Raw genomic sequence first — 23,955 nt, forward strand, 5'->3', positions numbered from 1 at the left:
CAGAATGTGTGGCCCCCGGGCCGCACTTTGGACACCCCTACTGTAATGACTTTTACTACAGCGCTTCCCATGCATTTATTTGTGACATATAAACACATTATAACGGGACTGTTTATGACAGGGGTCTCAGACACGCGGCCCCCACCTTAATAGGAAAGTTTAATGTTAGTGCGGCCCGTGAATTTTATATGAATGCCTCTTTACAGCGTTGTGTGCGGAGCTGAAGGAATCTACCAATCACGGTGTGGTATGTGGCTCTCGAGGGCCAAACATTGACGTCACTTGCGTGATGCAAGCAGAGAAACATTTTGATGCTTTTCCACTAGACCCGCACGCCTGCTCTCTCTGTCACTGTGTGTGTGTCCCCCGTCGCCGGGGAGACGAGCGGTCCAGTAGCTTCCTAGGCACTCTACCGAAGGACCGAGCGACGATACAAAACTGTTGTGCGCTGGACCCCAGCGCTGATACTCCGACAGAGAGTCGCTGGGAAGATCGGATGTGGAACACGTTAGTTTCGATGTTAGCCTGTTCGGGGCTAATTGTGCTATCGTAACTGTAAAACTCCACCTCTCTCTCTCCCGGTGGCTCCAGACCGAGACAATTTTTGTTATTTGGGTCCAAAATGGCTCTATCACGGGCTTCACAGTGGCAGAGGGGTTAGTGCGTCTGCCTCACAATACGAAGGTCCTGCAGTCCTGGGTTCAAATCCAGGCTCGGGATCTTTCTGTGTGGAGTTTGCATGTTCTCCCCGTGAATGCGTGGGTTCCCTCCGGGTACTCCGGCTTCCTCCCACTTCCAAAGACATGCACCTGGGGATAGGTTGATTGGCAACACTAAATTGGCCCTAGTGTGTGAATGTGAGTGTGAATGTTGTCTGTCTATCTGTGTTGGCCCTGCGATGAGGTGGCGACTTGTCCAGGGTGTACCCCGCCTTCCGCCCGATTGTAGCTGAGATAGGCGCCAGCGCCCCCCGCGACCCCGAACGGGAATAAGCGGCAGAAAATGGATGGATGGATGGCTCTATCAACGTTCTGGGTTGTCAACCCCTGCGTTAGTGGAAAAGCAGCAAATGAGTGAAAGCGACAGAGACGTTGCCATGGAGACGAGGGGTTTCTTACGTTCCTTGTTGCGATCAAACCGCGACACCTGTCCGTCCTTAATAACGGTTCCTGATAACCTGGAACATTTCAGACAGTTATACGGTTTTTTTATATTGTTAAATTTGCATTGCCTCACATTACTTAATTCTCATTTTGTTTTTGCGTTGAAAATTACAAAACGACGTTAAAAAATATATTTTTTAAGTAGTCTTTTCTTGCGGCCCAGCCTCACCCAGACTGTGCATCCAGCGGCTCCCAGGTAAATTGAGTTTCAGACCCCTGGTTTATGAGGTAGGGCTGGGCGATAGCTGAAAACTGTATCACGATATACAGTACAGGCCAAAAGTTTGGCCACACCTTCTCATTTCAGTGCGTGTTCTTTATTTTAATGACTATTTACATTGTAGATTGTCACTGAAGGCAGGGTTTCCCACACATTCATTTATTTGTAGCGGCCTGCCACGAAAGAATTACGGCCGCCACAAATAAAAATGAAAATAAATAAACAAAATAGAAATTTTTTTTTTTTTTTTTTTCGGCTTTCGACTCGCTCGACCGCTCATAAAAGCAATGGGACTCTGTCTGTGAATGGAGCTTGTAGTTATATATTATATAAATATGTAAATATTATATAAATATGTACATAATATGTTGTAATTATATTCCAACTCCGCGTTCTTCTTGGTCATCGCCGCCGCCGCCGCATATACCCGACCACCCCCACCCCCACCCCCTGACCACACCACCACAAATAGATGCCTGACCTGTGGGAAACACTGGAAGGCACAGAAACTATGATGTGACAATCATTGGTACTTTAACTTTAACACCTGGGAAGTGAAAACCCTTTCAGGTGACTACCTCTTGAAGTACACGGATGGAGGGAGAAGTACAGATCCACTGTACAGATCCTCACAATATTATGTTAGATCCACTATGGACTAGACTCTCACTATTATGTTAGATCCACTATGGACTGGACTCTCACGATATTATATTAGTTCCACTATGGACTGGACTCACAATATTATGTTAGATCCACTATGGACTGGTCTCTCACTATTATGTTAGATCCACTATGGAGTGGACTTTCACTTTTATGTGAAATCCACTATGGACTGGACTCTCACACTTTTATGTTAGATCCATTATGGACTGGACTCTCACTATTATGTTAGATCCACTATGGACTGGTCTCTCACTATTATGTTAGATCCACTATGGACTGGACTCTCACACTATTTTGGATCCACTATGGACTGGACTCTCACACTATGTTGGATCCACTATGGACTGGACTCTCACGATATTATATTAGTTCCACTATGGTCTGGACTCACAATATTATGTTAGATCCACTATGGACTGGTCTCTCACTATTATGTTAGATCCACTATGGAGTGGACTTTCACTTTTATGTGAAATCCACTATGGACTGGACTCTCACACTTTTATGTTAGATCCATTATGGACTGGACTCTCACTATTATGTTAGATCCACTATGGACTGGTCTCTCACTATTATGTTAGATCCACTATGGACTGGACTCTCACTATTATGTTACATCCACAATGGACTGGACTCTCATTATCATGTTAGATCCACTATGGACTGGACTCTCATTATCATGTTACATCCACAATGGACTGGACTCTCATTATCATGTTAGATCCACTATGGACTGGACTCTCACACTATTATGTTAGATCCACTTTGGACTGGACTCTCACCATTATGTTAGATCCACTATGGACGGGACTCTCACACTATTATGTTAGATCCACTATGGACTGGACTCTCACACTATTATGTTAGATCCACTATGGACTGGACTCTCACTATTATGTTAGATCCACTGTGGACCGGACTCTCACACAATTATGTTAGATCCACTATGGACTGGACTCTCACAATATTATGTTAGATCCATTATGGACTGGACTCTCACTATTATGTTACATCCACAATGGACTGGACTTTCACAATATTATGTTAGATCCACTATGGACTGGACTCTCACACTATTATGTTAGATCCACTTTGGACTGGACTCTCACCATTATGTTAGATCCACTATGGACTGGACTCTCACACTATTATGTTAGATCCACTATGGACTGGACTCTCACACTATTATGTTAGATACACTATGGACTGGACTCTCACACTATTATGTTAGATCCACTATGGACTGGACTCTCACTATTATGTTAGATCCACTATGGACCGGACTCTCACACTATTATGTTAGATCCACATCCGCGGTCCTCTCCAAGGTTTCTCATAGCCATTCACATTGACATCCCACTGAGTTGTGAGTTTTTCCTTGCCCTTATGTGGGCTCTGAACCGAGGATGTCGTTGTGGCTCGTGCAGCCCTTTGAGACACTTGTGATTTAGGGCTATATAAATAAACATTGATTCACACGCAATTACTTTAGTTGAAAAATAACATCTGTCTCGCTATCTTGTGTCAGAAAAAAGAAAAAAACATCAGCAACTCAGTTTCTTTCGCTTTTCATGTTTTTTTGCTCACTTTTTGTCCTCCACAGAGCCCATGATGACGATAGTTAATATTCACTAAAGCACAACATATTGTAATATGTGAATAATTATAAATATTTGGAATATCATAATGCATTCATCAAAAATAATTGTTTAAAAAGATCAATTAAAACGCTTTTTTTGGAATGATTTCATGCGTTTTCCTACGTCCGGATGTGATACCTGAGGTGAGGTCATAGAGTGTGGTAACGGCAGTGATGAACTGGCAGCAGAAGCGTGGACTGGCGCTGTGGATGTTCTGCAAGGTGGGCACCGAGCCTGGCATCATGCTGCAGTAGTCGTCGACCAGAACTTGTGCCAGACGCACACAATACACACAGTGGGTCCTCTGTCGGAGAGATGCAGGACACAAAAGGCTTAGACTGCAACCCTGAAGCTCAAAATGTTGCGTTGCAATGTTTGCAGGTGTTTGTCTGCGATGCTATGTTGACATGTGATCTAAAGTATCTAAGGCAGGGGTCACCAACCTTTTTGAAGCCAAGAGCTACTTCTTGGGTACTGATTAATGCCAAGGGCTACCAGTTTGATACACACTTAAATAAATTGCCAGAAATAGCCAGTTTGCTCGATTTACTTTTAACAAATAAATCTATATATACATAAAAAAGGGGGTATTTGTGTCCATCATTCTGTCGTATATTTTTTTTCCTTTTACGGAAGGTTTTTTGTAGGGAATAAATGATGAAAAAAATGCTTAATTGAACGGTTTAAAAGAGGAGAAAACAGGAAAAAAAATGAAAATTTTATTTTGAAACAGTTTAGCTTCAATTTCGACTCTTTAAAATTCAAAATTCAACCGGAAAAAAGAAGAAAAAAAAAGTAGCTGATTCGAATCTTTTTGAAAAAATTTTTAAAAATTCAAAAGGGAATAAGCGGTAGGGAATGGATGGAATTTAAGGAGCATCATTAGTCATTTTTCCTGAATAAAGGTGATTTTAGAATTTTGATGACATGTTTTGAATAAGTTAAAATCCAATCTGCATTTTGTTAGAATATATAACAAATTGGACCAAGCTATATTTCTAACAATAACAAATCATTATTTCTTCTAGATTTTACAGAACCAAAAATTTGAAAGAAATTCAACAGACTTTGAAATAAGATTTAAATTTGATTCTTAAGGCTTTCTAGATTTGCCAGATTTTTTATTTATTTTAATCATAAGTTTGAAGAAATATTTCACAATTATTATTTGTCGAAAAAACCGAAGCTAAAATGAAGATTTAAATTAAAATGTATTTATTATTCTTTACAATAAAAAAAATAAATGTACTTGAACATTGATTTAAATTGTCAGGAAAGAAGAGGAAGGAATTTAAAAGGTAAAAAGGTATATGTGTTTAAAAATCCTAAAATCACTTTTAAGGTTGTATTTTTTCTCTAAAATTGTCTTTCTGAAAGTTATAAGAAGCAAAGTAAAAAAATTAATGAAATTATTTAAACAAGTGAAGACCAAGTCTTTAAAATATTTTCTTGGATTTTCAAATTCTATTTGACAAATAGTTATTTATTTTAAGATTTTCCAGAACAAAAATTTAAAAAAAAATTCCAAAGACTTTGAAATAAGCTTTACATTTGATTCTGCAGATTTCCTAAATTTGCCAGAATACTTTTTTTTTTAAATTGTAATCATAATTAGTTTGAAGAAACATTTCACAAATATTTTTCTTCAAAAACACAAAAACTAAAATTAAAAATTAAATTAAAATATGTGTATTCTTTACATTAAAAAAAATACTTGAACATTGATTTAAATTGTCAGGAAAGAAGAGGAAGGAATTTAAAAAAGGTATTGAATTTTGAAACAGTTTATCTTCATTTTCGACTCTTTAAAATTCAAAATTCAACCGGAAAAAAGAAGGGAAAAAAAGTAGCTGATTGTAATCTTTTTGAAAAAAATAAAAAAAAAATAATTTAAGGAGCATCATTAGTATTTTTTCCTGGTTTAGGTTAATTTTAGAATTTTGATGAGATGTTTTAAATAGGTTAAAATCCAATCTGCATTTTGTTAGAATATAAAACAAATTGGACCAAGCTATATTTCTAACAAAGATAAATAATTATTTATTTTACATTTTCCAGAACAAAAGTTTTAAAATAAATTCAAAAGACTTTGAAATAAGATTTACATTTGATTCTACAAAATTTCTAGATTTGCCAGAATATTTTTTTTGAATTTTAATCATAATTAGTTTGAAGAAATATTTCACAAATATTTTTCTTCGGAAAAACAAACTAAAATAAAGAATTAAATTAAAATGTATTTATTCTTTACATTAAAAAATTTACATGAACATTGATTTAAATTGTCAGGGAAAAAGAGGAAGGAATTTAAAAAGGTATATGTGTTTAAAAATCCTAAAATAATTTTTAAGGTTGTAGCTTTTTACATTTTAAATTCCTTCTTCTTCTTTCCTGACAATTTAAATCAATGTTCAAGTATTTTTTTTTTATTGTAAAGAATAATAAATACATTTTAATTTAATTCTTCATTTTAGTTTCTGTTTTTTCGCCGAATAATATTTGTGAAATATTTCTTCAAATTTATTATGATTAAAATAAAAATAAAAAATTCTGGAAAATCTAGAAAATCTGTAGAATCAAATTTAAATATTATTTCAAAGTCTTTTGAATTTCTTTTAAAATTTTCGTTCTGGAAAATCTAGAAGAAGTAATGATTTGTCTTTGTTAGAAATATAGCTTGGTCCAATTTGTTATATATTCTAACAAAGTGCAGATTGGATTTTAACCTATTTAAAACATGTCATCAAAACTATTAATTTTGTTCTGTTGAATTTTGAATTTTAAAGAGTCAGACGAATAATAATTTATTTTAGATTTTCCAGAACAAAAGTTTTAAAAGAAATTCAAAAGACTTTGAAATAAGATTTACATTTGATTCTACAGATTTTCTAGATTTGCCAGAATACTTTTTTTGAATTGCAATCATAATTAGTTTGAAGAAATATTTCACAAATATTTTTCTTTGAAAAAACAGAAACTAAAATGAAGAATTAAATTTAAATGTATTTATTCTTCACATTTAAAAAAATTCCTTGAACATTGATTTAAATTGTCAGGAAAGAAGAGGAAGGAATTTAAAAGGTATATGTGTTTAAAAATCCTAAAATAATTTTTAAGGTTGTACCGTTTAAATTCCTTCTTCCTCTTTCCTGACAATTTAAATCAATGTTCAAGTATTTTTTTTATATTGTAAAGAATAACAAATACATTTTAATTTAATTCTTCATTTTAGCTTATGTTTTTTCGCCGAAGAATATTTGTGAAATATTCCTTCAAATTTATTATGATTAAAATAAAAATAAAAAAATCTGTAAAATCTAGAAAATCTGTAAAATCAAATTTAAATCTTATTTCAAAGTATTTTGAATTTCTTTTAAAAATTTTGTTCTGGAAAATGTAGAAGAAATAATGATTTGTCTTTGTTAGAAATATAGCTTGGTCCAATTTGTTATATATTCTAACAAAGTGCAGATTGGATTTTAACCTATTTAAAACATGTCATCAAAATTTTAAAATTAATCTTAATCAGGAAAAATTACTAATGATGTTCCATAAATTATTTATTTATTTTTTTTCCGAAAAATTCAAATTAGCTAGTTTTTCCATTAATTTTTTTCTGTTGAATTTTGAATTTTAAAGAGTCGAAATTGAAGATTAACTATGTTTCAAAATTTCATTTTCTTCGTGTTTTCTCCTCTTTTAAAGCGTTCAATTAAGCGTTTTTTTCATCATTTATGCTCTACAAAAAAAGAGGGAAAAAAATGTACGACGGAATGACAGACAGAAATACCCATTTTTTATAGAAATATATATATATATATATATATATATATATATATATATATATATTTATTTATTAAAGGTAAATTGAGCAAATTGGCTATTTCTGGCAATTTATTTAAGTGTGTATCAAACTGGTAGCCATTCGCATTAATCAGTACCCAAGAAGTAGCTCTTGGTTTCAAAAAGGTTGGTGACCCCTGCTTTAAAATATAATATCGGAAATTATCTGTATCACTTTCAAAAATTAAAATTTATGGCTTTTTAAAACTCCGCTGACGTAGGGAGACGTACAGAGCGCCATAAACCGTAAAGGCACGGCCGTGGCGTGCCGGCCCAGTCACATAATATCTACGGCTTTTCACACACGCTTACTTGCTCACACTGATGGTGGCCGTATAAACAACTTTAACGCTGTTACAAACATGCGCCATGCTGTGAACCCACACCAAACAAGAATAACAAAACACATTTCGGGAGAACATCCGCACTGTAACACAACATAAACACGACAGAACAAATACCCAGAATCCCTTGCAGCACTAACTCTTCCGGGGACGCTACAATATACACACACACTCCCCCCACTCCCTCAACCCTCAACCTTTTAATGCTTTCTCAGGGAGAGCATGTCCAAAATTCCAAGCTGCTGTTTTGAAGCATGTTAAAAAAAAAATAATGCACTTTGTGACTTCAATAATAAATATGGCAGCGCCACGTTGGAATTTTTTTTCCCCATAACTTGAGTTGATTTATTTAGGAAAACCTTGTTACATTGTTTAATGCATCAAGCGGGGCTTCACAACAAAATTAGGCATAGTAATGTGTTCATTCCACGACTGTATGTATCGGTTGATATCAGAATCGGTAATTAAGAGTTGGACATATATTTATCTCTTTTTATTTATGTGTATTATTATTATTGATGTATTAATCATTTTTTGTTTATTTTATTGATGTATTTGTATATACTACTTTGTTGTTGTTTTTGCCTTTTCTTGTGGGGGGGGGGGGGGTGTGATGGGGATTTAAAAAATATACATTTCTGACATTTAGGACAGACAACAGCATAATATGATGTAATACAGTGGCCCCCAACCTTTTTGAATCCGCGGACCGGTCAACGCTTAATAATTTGTCCCGCGGCCCGGGGGGGTGGGGAGGATCCTTTTTTTTTTTTCCTTTTCTTTGTCATGAAAAAGGGACGTTTTTGTCATGAAAAAGGGAGGTTTTTGTGGTTGGTGCACTAATTGTAAGTGTATATTGTGTTTTTATGTTGATTTAATAAATATATAAAAAAATTTATTAAAAACATTTTTTTTTATTTATAAAAATGAATAAAAAATTATTTTTATTATTATTATTATAGAAGCATTTAAGTCTCACCTTAAAACTCATCTGTATACTCTAGCCTTTAAATAGACCTCCTTTTTAGACCAGTTGATCTGCCGCTTCTTTTCTTTCTCCTATGTCCCCCCCTCCCTTGTGGAGGGGGTCCGGTCCGATGACCATGGATGAAGCACTGGCTGTCCAGAGTCGAGACCCAGGATGGACCGCTCGTCGGGACCCAGGATGGACCGCTCGCCTGTATCGGTTGGGGACATCTCTACGCTGCTGATCCGCTTGAGATGGTTTCCTGTGGACGGGACTCTCGCTGCTGTCTTGGAGCCACTATGGATTGAACTTTCACAGTATCATGTTAGACCCGCTCGACATCAATTGCTTTCGGTCCCCTGGAGGGGGGGGGGTTGCCCACATCTGAGGTCCTCTCCAAGGTTTCTCATAGTCAGCATTGTCACTGGCGTCCCACTGGATGTGAATTCTCCCTGCCCACTGGGTGTGAGTTTTCCTTGCCCTTTTGTGGGTTCTTCCGAGGATGTTGTAGTCGTAATGATTTGTGCAGTCCTTTGAGACATTTGTGATTTGGGGCTATATAAATAAACATTGATTGATGATTGATTGATTCCGCGGCCCGGTGGTTGGGGACCACTGATGTAATGAATAGAAATGTCCGATGCTGGATGTCAATAAAAAAAAAAAAAAAAAAAAAAAAAAAGTTGGACAATATCGGAATATCGGCAAAAAAAAGCCACTATCGGACGTCTCTAATTACAATTTTGCATAGGATCAGGTAGAGTTTCACGACGGTGCAGATGATACATGGGGGTGGCAGCATCGTGCTGTGGGGATCTTTTTCCGCGACAGGAACTGGAAGAGTAGGGGTGTCAAACTCAAATACAGAGTGGGCCAAAATTTAAAACTGAACAAAGCCGCGGGCCAAGGTTGAACAAATGAACCTTTTAATAGGGACCCAAACAAGTTTTGCATTGAACATTGAACAACTAAGGCTTATATAACTTTATAGTGACATGCAAAATCGAGTTTCAAATAGTAATAATAATTAAAAAATATCAATGGCATATCAAATAACATTTAAATACAAATTTAATGCCTCTTCTATTTGCAGCCCTCTGAGGTAAATATCAAAATATACTGTAGCGTCCCGAAAGAGTTAGTGCAGCAAGGGGTTCTGGGTATTTGTTCTGTTGTGTTTATGTTATGTTACAGTGCAGATGTTCTCCCGAAATGTGTTTGTCATTCTTGTTTGGTGTGAGTTCACAGTGTGGCGCATATTTGTAACAGTGTTAAAGTGGTTTATACGGCCACCCTCAGTGTGACCTGTATGGCTGTTGACCAGGAATGCATTGCATTCACTTATGTGTGTGTAATAGCTGCATATATTATGCGAGTGGGCCTGCACGCTGTTTGTATGGAGGAAATGCGGACGTGACGACAGGTTGTAGAGACTGCTAAAGGCAGTGCCTTTATGGCACGCCCTCAATATTGTTGTCCGGGTGAAAATCGCGAGAATGCTTGCTTGCCCCGGGAGATTTTCGGGAGGGGCACTGAACTTCGGGAGGATTGGCAAGTGTGAGAAATTGCGGTGTTACAGCCAGGGGCGCCGAAAAGGGGCCCATGATGGAGGGGGGCCCAGAGAGGCCCCTAATGATGATGAAATTATATGAAATCATATCAATCAATCAATCAATGTTTACTTATATAGCCCTAAATCACTAGTGTCTCAAAGGGCTGCACAAACCACCACGACATCCTCGGTAGGCCCACATAAGGGCAAGGAAAACTCACACCCAGTGGGACGTCGGTGACAATGATGACTATGAGAACCTTAGAGAGGAGGAAAGCAATGGATGTCGAGCGGGTCTAACATGATACTGTGAAAGTTCAATCCATAATGGATACAACACAGTCGCGAGAGTCCAGTCCAAAGAGGATCCAAGACACAGCAGCGAGAGTCCCGTTCACAGCGGAGCCAGCAGGAAACCATCCCAAGCGTAGGCGGACCAGCAGCGCAGAGATGTCCCCAGCCGATACACAGGCAAGCAGTACATGGCCACCGGATCGGACCGGACCCCTCCACACGGGAGAGTGGGACATAGAAGAAAAAGAAAAGAAACGGCAGATCAACTGGTCTAAAAAGGGAGTCTATTTAAAGGCCAGAGTATGTTGGGGGCCCTGTAAAGATTCTTTTCATGGCGCCCAAAATCCCTAGCGGCGCCCCTGGTCACAGCGGCACCGCTGCTGTGTAATAACGGCGGGCCAGCTGTAATGTTAATTAGATATTGCCTCAAGGGCCAAATTAAATTACACGGCGGGCCAATCTTGGCCCGCGGGCCAGAGTTTGACACCCATGTGATAGAGGGAAAGAGGAATGCAACAATGTACAAAGAAATCTTGGATGGAGCTTCAGAGGTGCTTCAAAAAAGGAATGGGCAAAACTGGCCAAAAAATAGAAGACTTGAGGCTGTAATTGCTGCTAAAAAGGTGCATCAACAAAGTATTGAGCAAAGGCTGTTAATACCGCATTTTATTTTTATACAACTGGCATATTTAAAACATGGGGTATTGTCTTTAGAATTAGTTGGACAAAAATGAATGTATTATGTTTTTTATAATAAGGCTGTAACATTTTATACCAGCACAAGTTCAGTTGGGTGTATTTGTAGTTCAGTGTTCACCTGTAGCCAGTTGGCAGCGCATTCCAGGATGGGAACTCGACTCACGGCGACCGCCATGGAGACCAGTTTTCCGAGCAGTGCCATGCGGCTGTCGTCCGCCTGGTTGCCTTGGAGGCTGAAGAGGGCGGAGAACATGAGCTGTCGGACGTTGTCGCGGCTCTGCTCCTGGAAACAGCTGCACATGATCTCCAGGAGCTGGAGCTCCTGCAGCGCGCTCATTCTCTAAAAAAAAAAAAAAAAAAAAAAAAAAAAGTCTGTGGTAATTAGCGGTGTCTATTTTGGTTTTGTTTACAAAAAGACAGGATGCCTTACCCTGGTCAGGGCGTTCCGGTCCTTGGGTGCGTGGAGAATGAATTCCTCCACCAGTTCTAAGGTTTTGGTGTCCACCTGAGGCGGCTGCCTTCCGGACTGAACCAGGTTGCTGATGTAGATGTCCAGGTGGTACAGCAGCTCCTTGGCGGCACTCAGCACGTCACGAGGCAGCAGGGACTGACGTATGTCACCCATCGCCACCTAATGGACGGGGAAATTTACATTTCGCGATCATTTCCTCCACATTTTGATATGCCAACCCCGTTTCCACATGAGTTGGAAACAAAATACAATGATTTGCAAATACTTTTCCACCCATATTCAGTTGAATATGCTACAAAGACAACATATTTGATGTTCAAACTGATTAACATTTTTTTTTTTTTGCAAATAATCATTAAAGGCCTACTGAAATGAGATTTTCTTATTTAAACGGGCATTATATGTGTCATACTTGATCATTTCGCGATACTGCCATATTTTTGCTGAAAGGATTTGGTAGAGAAAATCCACGATAAATGTTAAAAATTCCCTTTGTCAGTGATGAAGATAGAAGATAAAGTCCTTATTTAATATGTTAATTGTTTAATATATAATTGACTATTATTGTTGACGTAACAAGCTATTAATATAGTCATGCACCTTTAAGTTGAGTCTGTTTTAAGTCAGGCAGTTTACCGGGCAGCTATGTTTACTTCTCGGGGTCCTTGGGTCGGTGTGTATCTGAGAGTGTACTTAGCTGCTCCTGCTAAAAAGTTACATAAAGAAGTTGAAACGTAAAAACGGTGTCCTTATTCCCTTACCGGAGTACGCTCACGGGTGAAGAGTCCCAGCACAACAACAACAACAACAACAACAACACCCATATGGTTGTTTAATAATAAAGTTCGCAACTTTTGGTCGCTAATAAAAAAGCCTTGTCTGTACCGGAAGTAGCAGACGATGTGCGCGTGACGTCACCGGTGTGAGGGCTCCTCACATCTGCACATTGATTACAATCATGGCCACCAGCAGCGTGAGCGATTCCGACCGAGAAATCGACAATTTCCTCATTAATTTGAGCGAGGATGAAAGATTTCTGGACGAGGAAAGTTAGAGTGAAGCACTAGAAAAAGAAAGAAAAAAGGCGAGTGCAGTGGGAGCGATTCAGATGTTATTAGATAAATAGATAGATAGATAGTACTTTATTGATTCCTTCAGGAGAGTTCCTTCAGGAAAACTAAAATTCCAGCAGCAGTGTACAGAGTTGAGATCAATTTAAATAAAAGTAAAACGTAAATAATGAGGGTTTAAATGGAAACAAAATAGAGAAATATTACAATAAGAATAAAAACTAAAAAGCAACAATGGGAATAAAAATATAACAGTAAAATAAGAATATACAGTAACAAGACAAAGTAGGCAGTAGTGACCATGTTATGAAAAACGTATTGCACTGTTATTGTTTTGCATCCCCTGTCATCCTAATACCCCCCCTCCCAGAGAGGAGTTGTACAGTCTAATGGCGTGTGGGACAAAAGAGTTTTTGAGTCTATTAGTCCTGCACTTGGGATGAAGCAGTGTAGCACTGAACAGGCTCCTCTGGCTACTGATAACGCTATGCAGAGGGTGACTGGCATCATCCAGGATGCTCACTAGTTTGTCAACAGTCCTCTTCTCTGCCACCGTCACCAGTGTGTCCAGTTTCATTCCGATTGTAGAACCGGCCCGCCTCATCAGTTTCTCAAGTCTGGAGCTGTCCTTCTTAGATGTACTGCCCCCCCAGCACACTACCATGTAGAACAGAACACTGGCAACCACATACTGGTAGTACATCCACAGGAGTTTTTTGCAGATGTTGAAGGAGTGCAGTCTCCTGAGGAAGTATAGCCTGCTCTGTCCTTTCTTGTACTGGTGGTCCGTGTTAACAGTCCAGTCTGGCTTATTAGACACATTTACTAGGATAATTCTGGAAAATCCCTTATCTAAAACACTAATAGTGTTTTAGTGAGATTATAAAGTCATACCGGGTTGGAGAGGAGACTCTGCCCCAAGTTGAGGAGTTCAAGTACCTAGGAGTCTTGTTCACGAGTGAGGGAAGAGTGGATCGTGAGATCGACAGGCGGATCGGTGCGGCGTCTTCAGTAATGCGGACGTTGTACCGATCCGTTGTGGTGAAGAAGGAGCTGAGCCGGAAGGCAAAGCTCTCAATTTACCGGTCGATCTACGTTCCCATCCTCACCTATGGTCATGAGCTTTGGGTCATGACCGAAAGGATAAGATCACGGGTACAAGCGGCCGAAATGAGTTTCCAGGTCTCTCCCTTAGAGATAGGGTGAGAAGCTCTGCCATCCGGGAGGAACTCAAAGTAAAGCCGCTGCTCCTCGAGAGGAGCCAGATGACGTGGTTCGGGCATCTGGTCAGGATGCCACCCGAACGCCTCCCTAAGGATGTGTTTAGGGCACGTCCAACCGGTAGGAGGCCACGGGGAAGACCCAGGACACGTTGGGAAGACTATGTCTCCCGGCTGGCCTGGGAACGCCTCGGGATCCCCCGGGAAGAGCTAAACGAAGTGGCTGGGGAGATGGAAGTCTGGGTTTCCCTGCTTAGGCTGTTGCCCCCGCGACCCGACCTCGGATAAGCGGAAGACGATGGATGGATAAAGTCATACCTGAAAGTCGGAGGTGTGCGGTGACCGTCAGTGTCTCTGACAGAATTAAGCCAATGGAGGGGCCAAGATGACAGCTGCTGCAGGAGGACGCTAACTCCGCACAAGTCTCCGGTAAGAGCCATCTTGATAAGTGATAAATGGGTTGTACTTGTATCGCGCTTTTCTACCTTCAAGGTACTCAAAGCGCTTTGACACTACTTCCACATTTACCCATTCACACACACATTCACACACTGATGGAGAGAGCTGCCATGCAAGGCGTTAACAAACACCCATCAGGAGCAAGGGTGAAGTGTCTTGTTCAGGACACAACGGACATGACGAAGTTGGAACTAGGTGGGAATTGAACGATGGACCCTTGGGTTCCGCACGGCCACTCTCCCACTGCGCCATATCACAATTTTCTCCTCCAAAAACTTGCTGGTTGACATGTGGCAGAGAAACATGTTCGCTAAAGCTTCACGACGGGCGGTATAGCTCGGTTGGTAGAGCGGCCGTGCCAGCAACTTTAGGGTTGCAGGTTCGATCCCCGCTTCCGCCATCCTAATCACTGCCGTTGTGTCCTTTGGCAAATCACTTTACCCACCTGCTCTCAGTGCCACCCACACCGGTTTAAATGTAAAAATTAGATATTGGGTTTCACTATGTAAAGCGCTTTGAGTCACTAGAGAAAAAGCGCTATATAAATATAATTCACTTCACAACAAACAAAGAAACACTGGCAGTGTTTCGCTTGCTAAAGGCAGCTGCAATCCTCCGCTTTCCACCAACAGCATTCTTCTTTGATGTCTCCATTATTAATTGAACAAATTGCAAAAGATTCAGCAACACAGATGTCCAGAATGCCGTGTAATTATGCGATGAAAAGAGACGACTTTTAGCCGTAGGTGGAGCTGGGCTAAAATGTCCCCTCTAACCAATAATGTCACAAACACGCGTCATCATTCCGTGACGTTTTCAACAGGCAGGAAACTCCGCGGGAAATTTAAAATTGTAATTTAGTCAACTAAAGCGGCCGTATTGGCATGTGTTGCAATGTTAATATTTCATCATTGATATATAAACTATCAGACTGCGTGGTTTCAGTAGGCCTTTAACTTTAGAATTTGATGCCAGCAACACGTGACAAAGAACTTGGGAAAAGTGGCAATAAATACTGATAAAGTTGAGGAATGCTCATCAAACACTTATTTGGAACATCCCACAGGTGTGCAGGCTAATTGGGAACAAGTGGGTGCCATGATTGGGTATAAAAAAAGCTTCCCAAAAAATGCCCAGTCTTTCACAAGAAAGGATGGGGCGAGGGTCACTACTTTGTCCACAACTGCGTGAGCAAATAGTCAAACAGTTTAAGAACAACGTTTCTCAAAGTGCTATTGCAAGAAATTTTGGGATTTCAACATCTACGCTCCATAATATCATCAAAAGGTTCAGAGAATCTGGAGAAATCACTTCACGTAAGCGGCATGGCTGAAAACCAACATTGAATGACCGTGACCTTTGATCCCTCAGACGGCACTGTATCAAAAACCGACATCAATCTCTAAAGGATATCACCACATGGGCTCAGGAACACTTCAGAAAACCACTGTCACTAAATACAGTTGGTCGCTACATCTGTAAGTGCAAGTTAAAGCTCTACTATGCAAAGCCAAAGCCATTTATCAACAACATCCGGCTTCTCTGGGCCCGAGATCATCTAAGATGGACTGATGCAAAGTGGAAAAGTGTTCTGTGGTCTGACAAGTCCACATTTCAAATTGTTTTTGGAAATATTCGATATTGTGTCATCCGGACCACATGAGAAGCTAACCATCCAGACTGTTAGACGCAAAGTTCAAAAACCGGCATCTGTGATGGTATGGGGGTGCATTAGTGCCCAAGGCATGGGTAACTTACACATCTGTGAAGGCACCATTAATGCTGAAGTGCACCTTTTTACATATGTCACATACTTTCACGTAGGGCTGGGCGATATGGCCTTTTTTTAATATCTCGATATTTTTAGGTCATGTCACGATAAACGATATATATCTCGATATTTTGCCTTAGCCTTGAATGAACACTTGATGCATATAATCACAGCAGTATGATGATTCTATGTGTCTACATTAAGACATTTTTCTTCATACTGCATTTATATATGCTCATTTTAAACTTTCATGCAGGGAGGGAAATCACAACTAAGTCAATTTACTAAAACTGTATTTATTAAACAGTTATTAAGAAGTGGCAAAAACATTCATATAATTTCCAAACAGAAAGTGCAAGATTGTCAGAGTCATTTTAAAACAAGCTTTTGGTGCACTTTTGTGCATGATGTCACAAAGATGACATATCAAAACAACACTAAATTAAAGAGCATTTTTTGTACAGAACGCCACTACAATAGTTTAAAACAAGGTGCATTTTTGTGCATGATGTCACACAAGATATTTCAATAAGTGTCAAAGAAAAATGAGCTGCATAATAGGAAATCGAATGGTGTATGTCCTTCGCTATGTGGTAGGTTCCTGCACACGTTATCTCCTTCTGTTGTTGACTATTTTTTTTATACGATGTTGATGTGGAAATAGTTGCTTGGGCATTTTGTTGGTGTGGCACCGAACAAAGATGTTGACATGCGGAGTTTCAAGCCCTCTTCATTAACTAGCGCAGGGGTCACCAACACGGTGCCCGTGGGCACCAGGTCGCCCGTAAGGACCAGATGAGTCGCCCGCTGGCCTGTTCTAAAAATAGCTCAAATAGCAGCACTTACCAGTGAGCTGCCTCTATTTTTTTTTTTTTTTTTAAATTTACTAGCAAGCTGGTCTCGCTTTGCTCTACATTTTTAATTCTAAGAGAGACAAAACTCAAATAGAATTTGAAAATCCAAGAAAATATTTTAAAGACTTGGTCTTCACTTGTTTAAATAAATTCTTCTTTTTTTTTTACTTTGCTTCTTATAACTTCCAGAAAGACAATTTTAGAGAAAAAAAAATACAACCTTAAAAATGATTTTAGGATTTTTAAACACATATGCCTTTTTATCTTTTAAATTTCTTCCTCTTCTTTCCTGACAATTTAAATCAATGTTCAAGTACATTTTTAGTTTTTATTGTAAAGAATAATAAATACATTTTAATTCTTCATTTTAGCTTCTGTTTTTTCGACGAAGAATATTTGTAAAATATTTCTTCAAACTTATGATTAAAATTTAAAAAAAATTATTCTGGCAAATCTAGAAAATCTATAAAATCAAATTTAAATCTTATTTCAAAGTATTTTGAATTTATTTTAACAATTTTGCTCTGGAAAATCGAGAAGAAATAATGATTTTCCTTTGTTAGAAATATAGCTTGGTCCAATTTGTTGTATAGTCTAACAAAGTGCAGATTGGATTTTAACCTATTTAAGACATGTCATCAAAATTCTAAAATTAATCTTAATCAGCTTTTCTCTTCGTTTTTTTGGGTTGAATTTTGAATTTTAAAGAGTCTAAATTGAAGATAAACTATGTTTCAAAATTAAATTTTTTTTTTTTCGTGTTTTCTCCTCTTTTAAACCGTTCAATTAAGTGTTTTTTTCATCATTTATTCTTTACAAAAAACCTTCCGTAAAAGGAAAAAAAATGTACGACAGAAATACCCATTTTTTATATATATATATATATAGATGTATTTATTAAAGGTAAATTGAGCAAATTGGCTATTTCTGGCAATTTATTTAAGTGTGTATCAAACTGGTAGCCCTTCGCATTAATCAGTACCCAAGAAGTAGCTCTTGGTTTCAAAAAGGTTGCTGACCCCTGCTCTAGCGAGTGACTTTTCAAATAATGCTACACATCAGCAGTAATGCTACTTTTTGTAGCAACACTTTTGCCACACACTTGACAAATTTTGGTTGTCTGTTTGACATCTTCCCGCTTGAAGCCAAACCTCCGCCAGACGATGGACCCCCTTGGGAATTCATTCTTCCTTCCTTTGTTACCAGATTCGCAGCTTCTTTCTCTCGTATTACCACTCGCACCACAGCTATCGTTACCCATGCCGCTACATCTCTGCCCCGCGGGGGCGTATACGTATGTGACGTATGTAAGAAGGTGCGCTTGTTTTATGTCTCTGTTAGAAGGAGGGACAACAAAGAGTGAGAAACGCCTGTAATGTAATGCCCGCAGCTAAAAACAACTGCGTGAGAACATATACTCGAATATCACAATATGGTCATTTTTCTATATCGCACAAAGACAAACCCGTGATATATCGAGTATATCGATATATCGCCCAGCCCTAATGTCACGCATGCAACGTCACATGATCTCGCGTAGCAGAGACGTAGCTGCATGGGTAACGATAGCTGTGGTGCTAACGGTGCGGTGTGAGTGGTACTACGAGAGAAAGAAAGGTGCGAATCTGGTAACATTGTTTGATTGCTTGAAAATTTTGCTAGTAGATTGCATAGTACAGTACATACGCCGTACAATTGACCACTAAATGGTAACACCCGAATACGTTTTTCAACTCGTTTAAGTCGGAATCCAAGTAAATCAATTCATAGTAACAAATGAAGGGAGAATTAATTCCCAAGAAAAGCAGCACGGGGTCCACCGTCTGGCGGTGGTTTGGCTTCTAGCAGGATGATGTTGAACAGACAACCGTAATATGTCAAGTCGGCACCATAAGTGTTGCTACAAAAAGTAGCTTTACTGCTAATTTGTAGCATGACTTTGCGTCGATAACAGTCTGAATGGTTCGCTTCCCCTTTGGTCCGGATGACACAATGTCAAATATTTCTAAAAAACTATTTGAAATGTGGACTTGTCAGACCACAGACACTTTTCCGCTTTGCATCAGTCCATGTTTCTGGATGTTGTTGATAAATGGCTTTCGCTTTGCATAGTAGAGCTTTAACTTGCACTTACAGATGTGGCGACCAACTCTATTTAGTGACAGTGGTTTCCTGAAGTGCTCTTTAATTTAGTGTTGTTTTGATATGTCATCTTAGTGACATCATGCACAAAAGTGCACTAAAAGCTTGTTTTAAAATGACTCTGACAATCCTGCACTTTCTGTTTTGAAATTATATGAATGTTTTTGCCACTTCTTAATAACTGTTTAATAATTACAGTTTTAGTAAATTGACTTAGTTGTGATTTCCCTCCCTGAGCCCATGTGGTGATATCCTTTAGAGATTTATGTTGGTTTTTGTTACAGTGCCGTCTGAGGGATCGAAGATCACGATCATTCAATGTTGGTTTCCGACCATGCCGTTTACGTGGAGTGATTTCTCCAGAATCTCTGAACATTTTGATATTATGGACCGTAGATGTTGAAATCCCTAACTTTCTTGCAATTGCACTTTGAGAAACGTTGTTCTTAAACTGTTTGACTATTTGCTCACGCAGTTGTGGACAAAGGGGTGTACCTCGCCCCATCCTTTCTCGTGAAAGACTGGGCATTTTTTGGGAAGCTGTTTTTATACCCAATCATGGCACCCACCTGTTCCCAATTAGCCTGCACACCTGTGGGATGTGCAATAAGTGTTTAATGAGCATTCCTCAACTTTATCAGTATTTATTGCCACCTTTCCCAACTTCTTTGTCACGTGTTGCTGGCATCAAATTCTAAAGTTAATGATTATTTGCAAAATAAAAAAAAGTTTATCAGTTTGAACATCAAATATGTTGTCTTTGCAGCATATTCAACTGAATATGGGTTGAAAATGATTTGCAAATCATTGTATTCCGTTTATATTTGCATCTAACACAATTTCCCAACTCATATGGAAACGGGGGACACTACCTTTATGATAGTCAAACTACACTTTTGTGATCTCGACACTACACTTTATGGTAGTGACGCTACGCTTTATAGTTATACTAAACATTCGTTCTTTCAACTTGGACAAAGAGAAAATTACAAGTCTTTTAAACTTGAGAACAATCTGACCAGGCAAAAAAAACATTCTATAAACGGAAGGGTGTCACTTTGTTGGAAAAGAGTTGTGACGTTGTGATGTAATGCGACAAAAAGTTACACATTTGATACAAATAACTCAAACATGTCCTAAATTCTTCCAACAAGGACCTCATATTGAAAAGTCACAGTATCCGGGGGCCATTTCTTTTATTAATTTGTGAAAAAAATAACATACAAAAGGACGTTTTTAAAAGCCTACTGAAACCCACTACTAGCGACCACGCAGTCTGATAGTTTATATATCAATTTATTTATTAACATTGCAACACATGCCAATACGGCCTTTTTAGTTTACTAAATTGCAATTTTAAATTTCGTGCAGAAGTATCATGCTAAAACGTCGCGGCATGATGACATGTGCGCGTGACGTCACGCATTGTAGCAGACATTTTGTTCCAGCACCGTTCACAGCTATAAGTCGTCTGTTTTCATCGCATAATTCCACAGTATTCTGGACATCTGTGTTGCTGAATCTTTTGCAATTTGTTCAATGAATAATGGAGACGTCAAAGAAGAAAGCTGTAGGTGGGAAGCGGTGTATTGCGGCCGCTTTTAGCCACACAAACACAGCCGGTGTTTCATTGTTTACATTCCCGAAAGATGACAGTGAAGATTTACTATGGAATAGAGATGTCAAGCGAACACGGTTGGATTGAACCACACGCACAAAGTACAGTGTATTATGCAGCGATCATTTGGAAAGATCGTGTTTCGAAGGGTTTAGGGTTAACCCTAACCACCCGTCAATTGGTGCTGAAGAAAGGTGCGGGGCTGACCTTCAGGTTGTACAGGTACGAACATATAATTTCACTAAAACACTAGTAACACAATAAGCAGATAAGGGATTTTCCAGAATTATCCTAGTAAATTTGTCTAATAACATCTGAATTGCTCCCACTGTATAGTTTTTTTTTCTTCTAGTCCTTCAATTTAACTTTCCTCATCCACGAATCTTTCATCCTCGCTCAAATGAATGGGGAAATTGTCGCTTTCTCCTTCCGAATCGCTCTCGCTGCTGGTGGCCATGATTGTAAACAATGTTCAGATGTGAAGAGCTCCACAACCCGTGACGTCACGCGCACATTGTCTGCTACTTCCGGTACAGGCAAGGTTTTTTTATTAGCGACCAAAAGTTGCAAACTTTATGGTCGATGTTCTCTACTAAATCCTTTCAGCAAAAATTATGGCAATATCGCGAAATTATCAAGTATGACACATAGAATGGACCTGCTATCAACGTTTAAATAAGAAAATCTCATTTCAGTAGGCCTTTAAAGACAAAACTTAGGGTCAGCTTTGTAATATAGGTGACAGTGTATTATTATTATTATTATTATTAACATCAACATTTCTTTTTACTGTTGTTTTTTTAAACCTGTAATAATAAATAATAATTACATCTTGTCACTTGTAGCACACAGCTGACAATAGGTTTTGACTTGAAACCAGGGGTCACCAACGTAGAACCAGATGAGGCCTGTTCTAAAAATAGCTCAAATAGCAGCACTTACCAGTGAGCTGCCTCGATTTTTTTAAATGTTATTTATTTACTAGCAAGCTGGTCTCGATTTGCTCGACATTTTAATTCTAAGAGAGACAAAACTCAAATAGAATTTGAAAATCCAAGAAAATATTTTAAAGACTTGGTCTTCACTTGTTTAAATCAATTATTTATTTATTTTTTACTTTGCTTCTTATAACTTTCAGAAAGACAATTTTAGAGAAAAAAATACAACCTTAAAAGTGATTTTAGGATTTTTAAACACATATACCTTTTTATCTTTTAAATTCCTTCCTCTTCTTTCCTGACAATTTAAATCAATGTTCAAGTACATTTTTGTTTTTTATTGTAAAGAATAATAAATAAATGTTAATTAAATTATTCAATTTAGCTTCTGTTTTTTCGACGAAGAATATTTGCGAAATATTTCCTCAAACTTATTATGATTAAATTTCACCAAAAAATATTCTGGCAAATGTGGAAAATCTTCAGAATCAAATTTAAATCTTATTTCAAAGTCTGTTGAATTTCTTTTACATTTTTTGTTCTGGAAAATCTAGAAGAAATAATGATTTGTCTTTGTTAGAAATATAGCTTGGTCCAATTTGTTATATATTCTAATAAAAAATGCAGATTGGATTTTAACCTATTTAAAACATCTCATCAAAATTCTAAAATTAATCTTAATCAGGAAAAATTACTAACGATGTTCCATAAACTCTTTTTAAAAATGTTTCAAAAAGATTCGAATTAGCTAGTTTTTCTCTTCTTTTTTTCCGTTGAATTTTGAATTTTAAAGAGTCGAAATTGAAGATAAACTATGTTTCAAAATTAAATGTTCACTTTTTTCCTGTTTTCTCCTCTTTTAAACCGTTCAATTAAGTGTTTTTTTTAATCATTTATTCTCTACAAAAAACCTTCTGTAAAAGGAAACAAAATGTACGACAGAATACCTATTTTTTTATACATATATAGATTTATTTATTTAAGGTCAATTGAGCAAATTAGCTATTTCTGGCAATTTATTTAAGTGTGTATCAAACTGGTAGCCCTTGGCATTAATCAGTACCCAAGAAGTAGCTCTTGGTTTCAAAAAGGTTGGTGATTCCTGCTTTAAACATATGCAATGTATGTTTCTCGCAAAAAAAATTACAAAATAACACAGAAAAATTCCCCCTCATCCTACACTTTGTAGTATTTTGGGCCTGCTCCAAATTGTTCCCACAAGGCTGGGAGCATGGAATTGTCCAAAATGTTTTGGTATCCCGGAGCATTCAAAGTTCCTTTCACTGGAACTAAGGGGCCAAGCCCAACTTCTGGAGCGAACCTCTTCCTTTTCCAACATGACTGTGCACCATAAAGACATGGATGACAGAGTCTGGTGTGGATAAACTTGACTGGCCTGCACAGAGTCCTGACCTGAACCTGATAGAACACCTTTGGGATGAATTAGAACGGAGACTGAGAGGCTTTAGCAAGAATGGTGGTAAATACCTATAAAGACACTCCGCAACCTTGTGGACAGCCATTCCCAGGAGAGTTGAAGCTTTAATAGCCGCAAAAGTGTTTAAGAATGGGATGGCAGCTAGCATGTAATGCTAACGTCGCCGTTTTTCGCGCCACGAACACAACGTGAGCGTCAATTGTTAGCACGGCAGGAACGAATTAATCGCGGGTATTGAGAAAAACGCTTACCTTTGATAGAATTCGCAGTAAATGTTGAATAATAGAAGGATGACGGCGAGGAGAGTGAATGGCCGCTCGACGTTTCCGGGACAACTTCCTGTTCCTACGGAAGCCCAAGTGTTGCCTTCGCCTTTTTCAGTGAGACGCAAACAAGAAAAGTGAGTTTTTATGATTAACATAACAAAAGTGTGTTTTTTATACCTTTTAATGATACATATTCAGATTGGACTGGGTAAAAATGTTCTAATTATAATATTTAGCAAAACAATAATAATAATAATAATAATCGACGCTGACTATTAAGAAATCCAATGTATTTGTTTTTAAATGTTTATTAATAAAT

At 38.3% G+C, this 23,955-nt stretch overlaps 1 protein-coding gene across 2 annotated transcripts in view; it reads right to left on the reverse strand.

The window, feature by feature from the left end:
• The window catches only part of ints15 (integrator complex subunit 15), a 35,973-nt gene extending 12,216 nt beyond the window's left edge, over positions 1-23,757 (reverse strand). For both annotated transcript variants that reach the window (XM_061890492.1, XM_061890493.1), the window contains exons 1-4: positions 23,622-23,757; positions 11,819-12,019; positions 11,507-11,728; positions 3,828-3,993 (exon numbers count right to left, since the gene is read on the reverse strand). In XM_061890492.1, coding sequence (XP_061746476.1) covers positions 3,828-3,993; positions 11,507-11,728; positions 11,819-12,013 — 583 coding nt within the window. In that variant the 5' untranslated portion in view covers positions 12,014-12,019; positions 23,622-23,757. The remainder of the gene's footprint in view (positions 1-3,827; positions 3,994-11,506; positions 11,729-11,818; positions 12,020-23,621) is intronic.
• Between the last annotated feature and the right edge of the window lie 198 nt (positions 23,758-23,955).

The sequence above is a fragment of the Nerophis ophidion genome, linkage group LG28 (genome assembly GCF_033978795.1).
Source record: "Nerophis ophidion isolate RoL-2023_Sa linkage group LG28, RoL_Noph_v1.0, whole genome shotgun sequence".
Classification (NCBI taxonomy): Eukaryota; Metazoa; Chordata; class Actinopteri; order Syngnathiformes; family Syngnathidae; genus Nerophis; species Nerophis ophidion.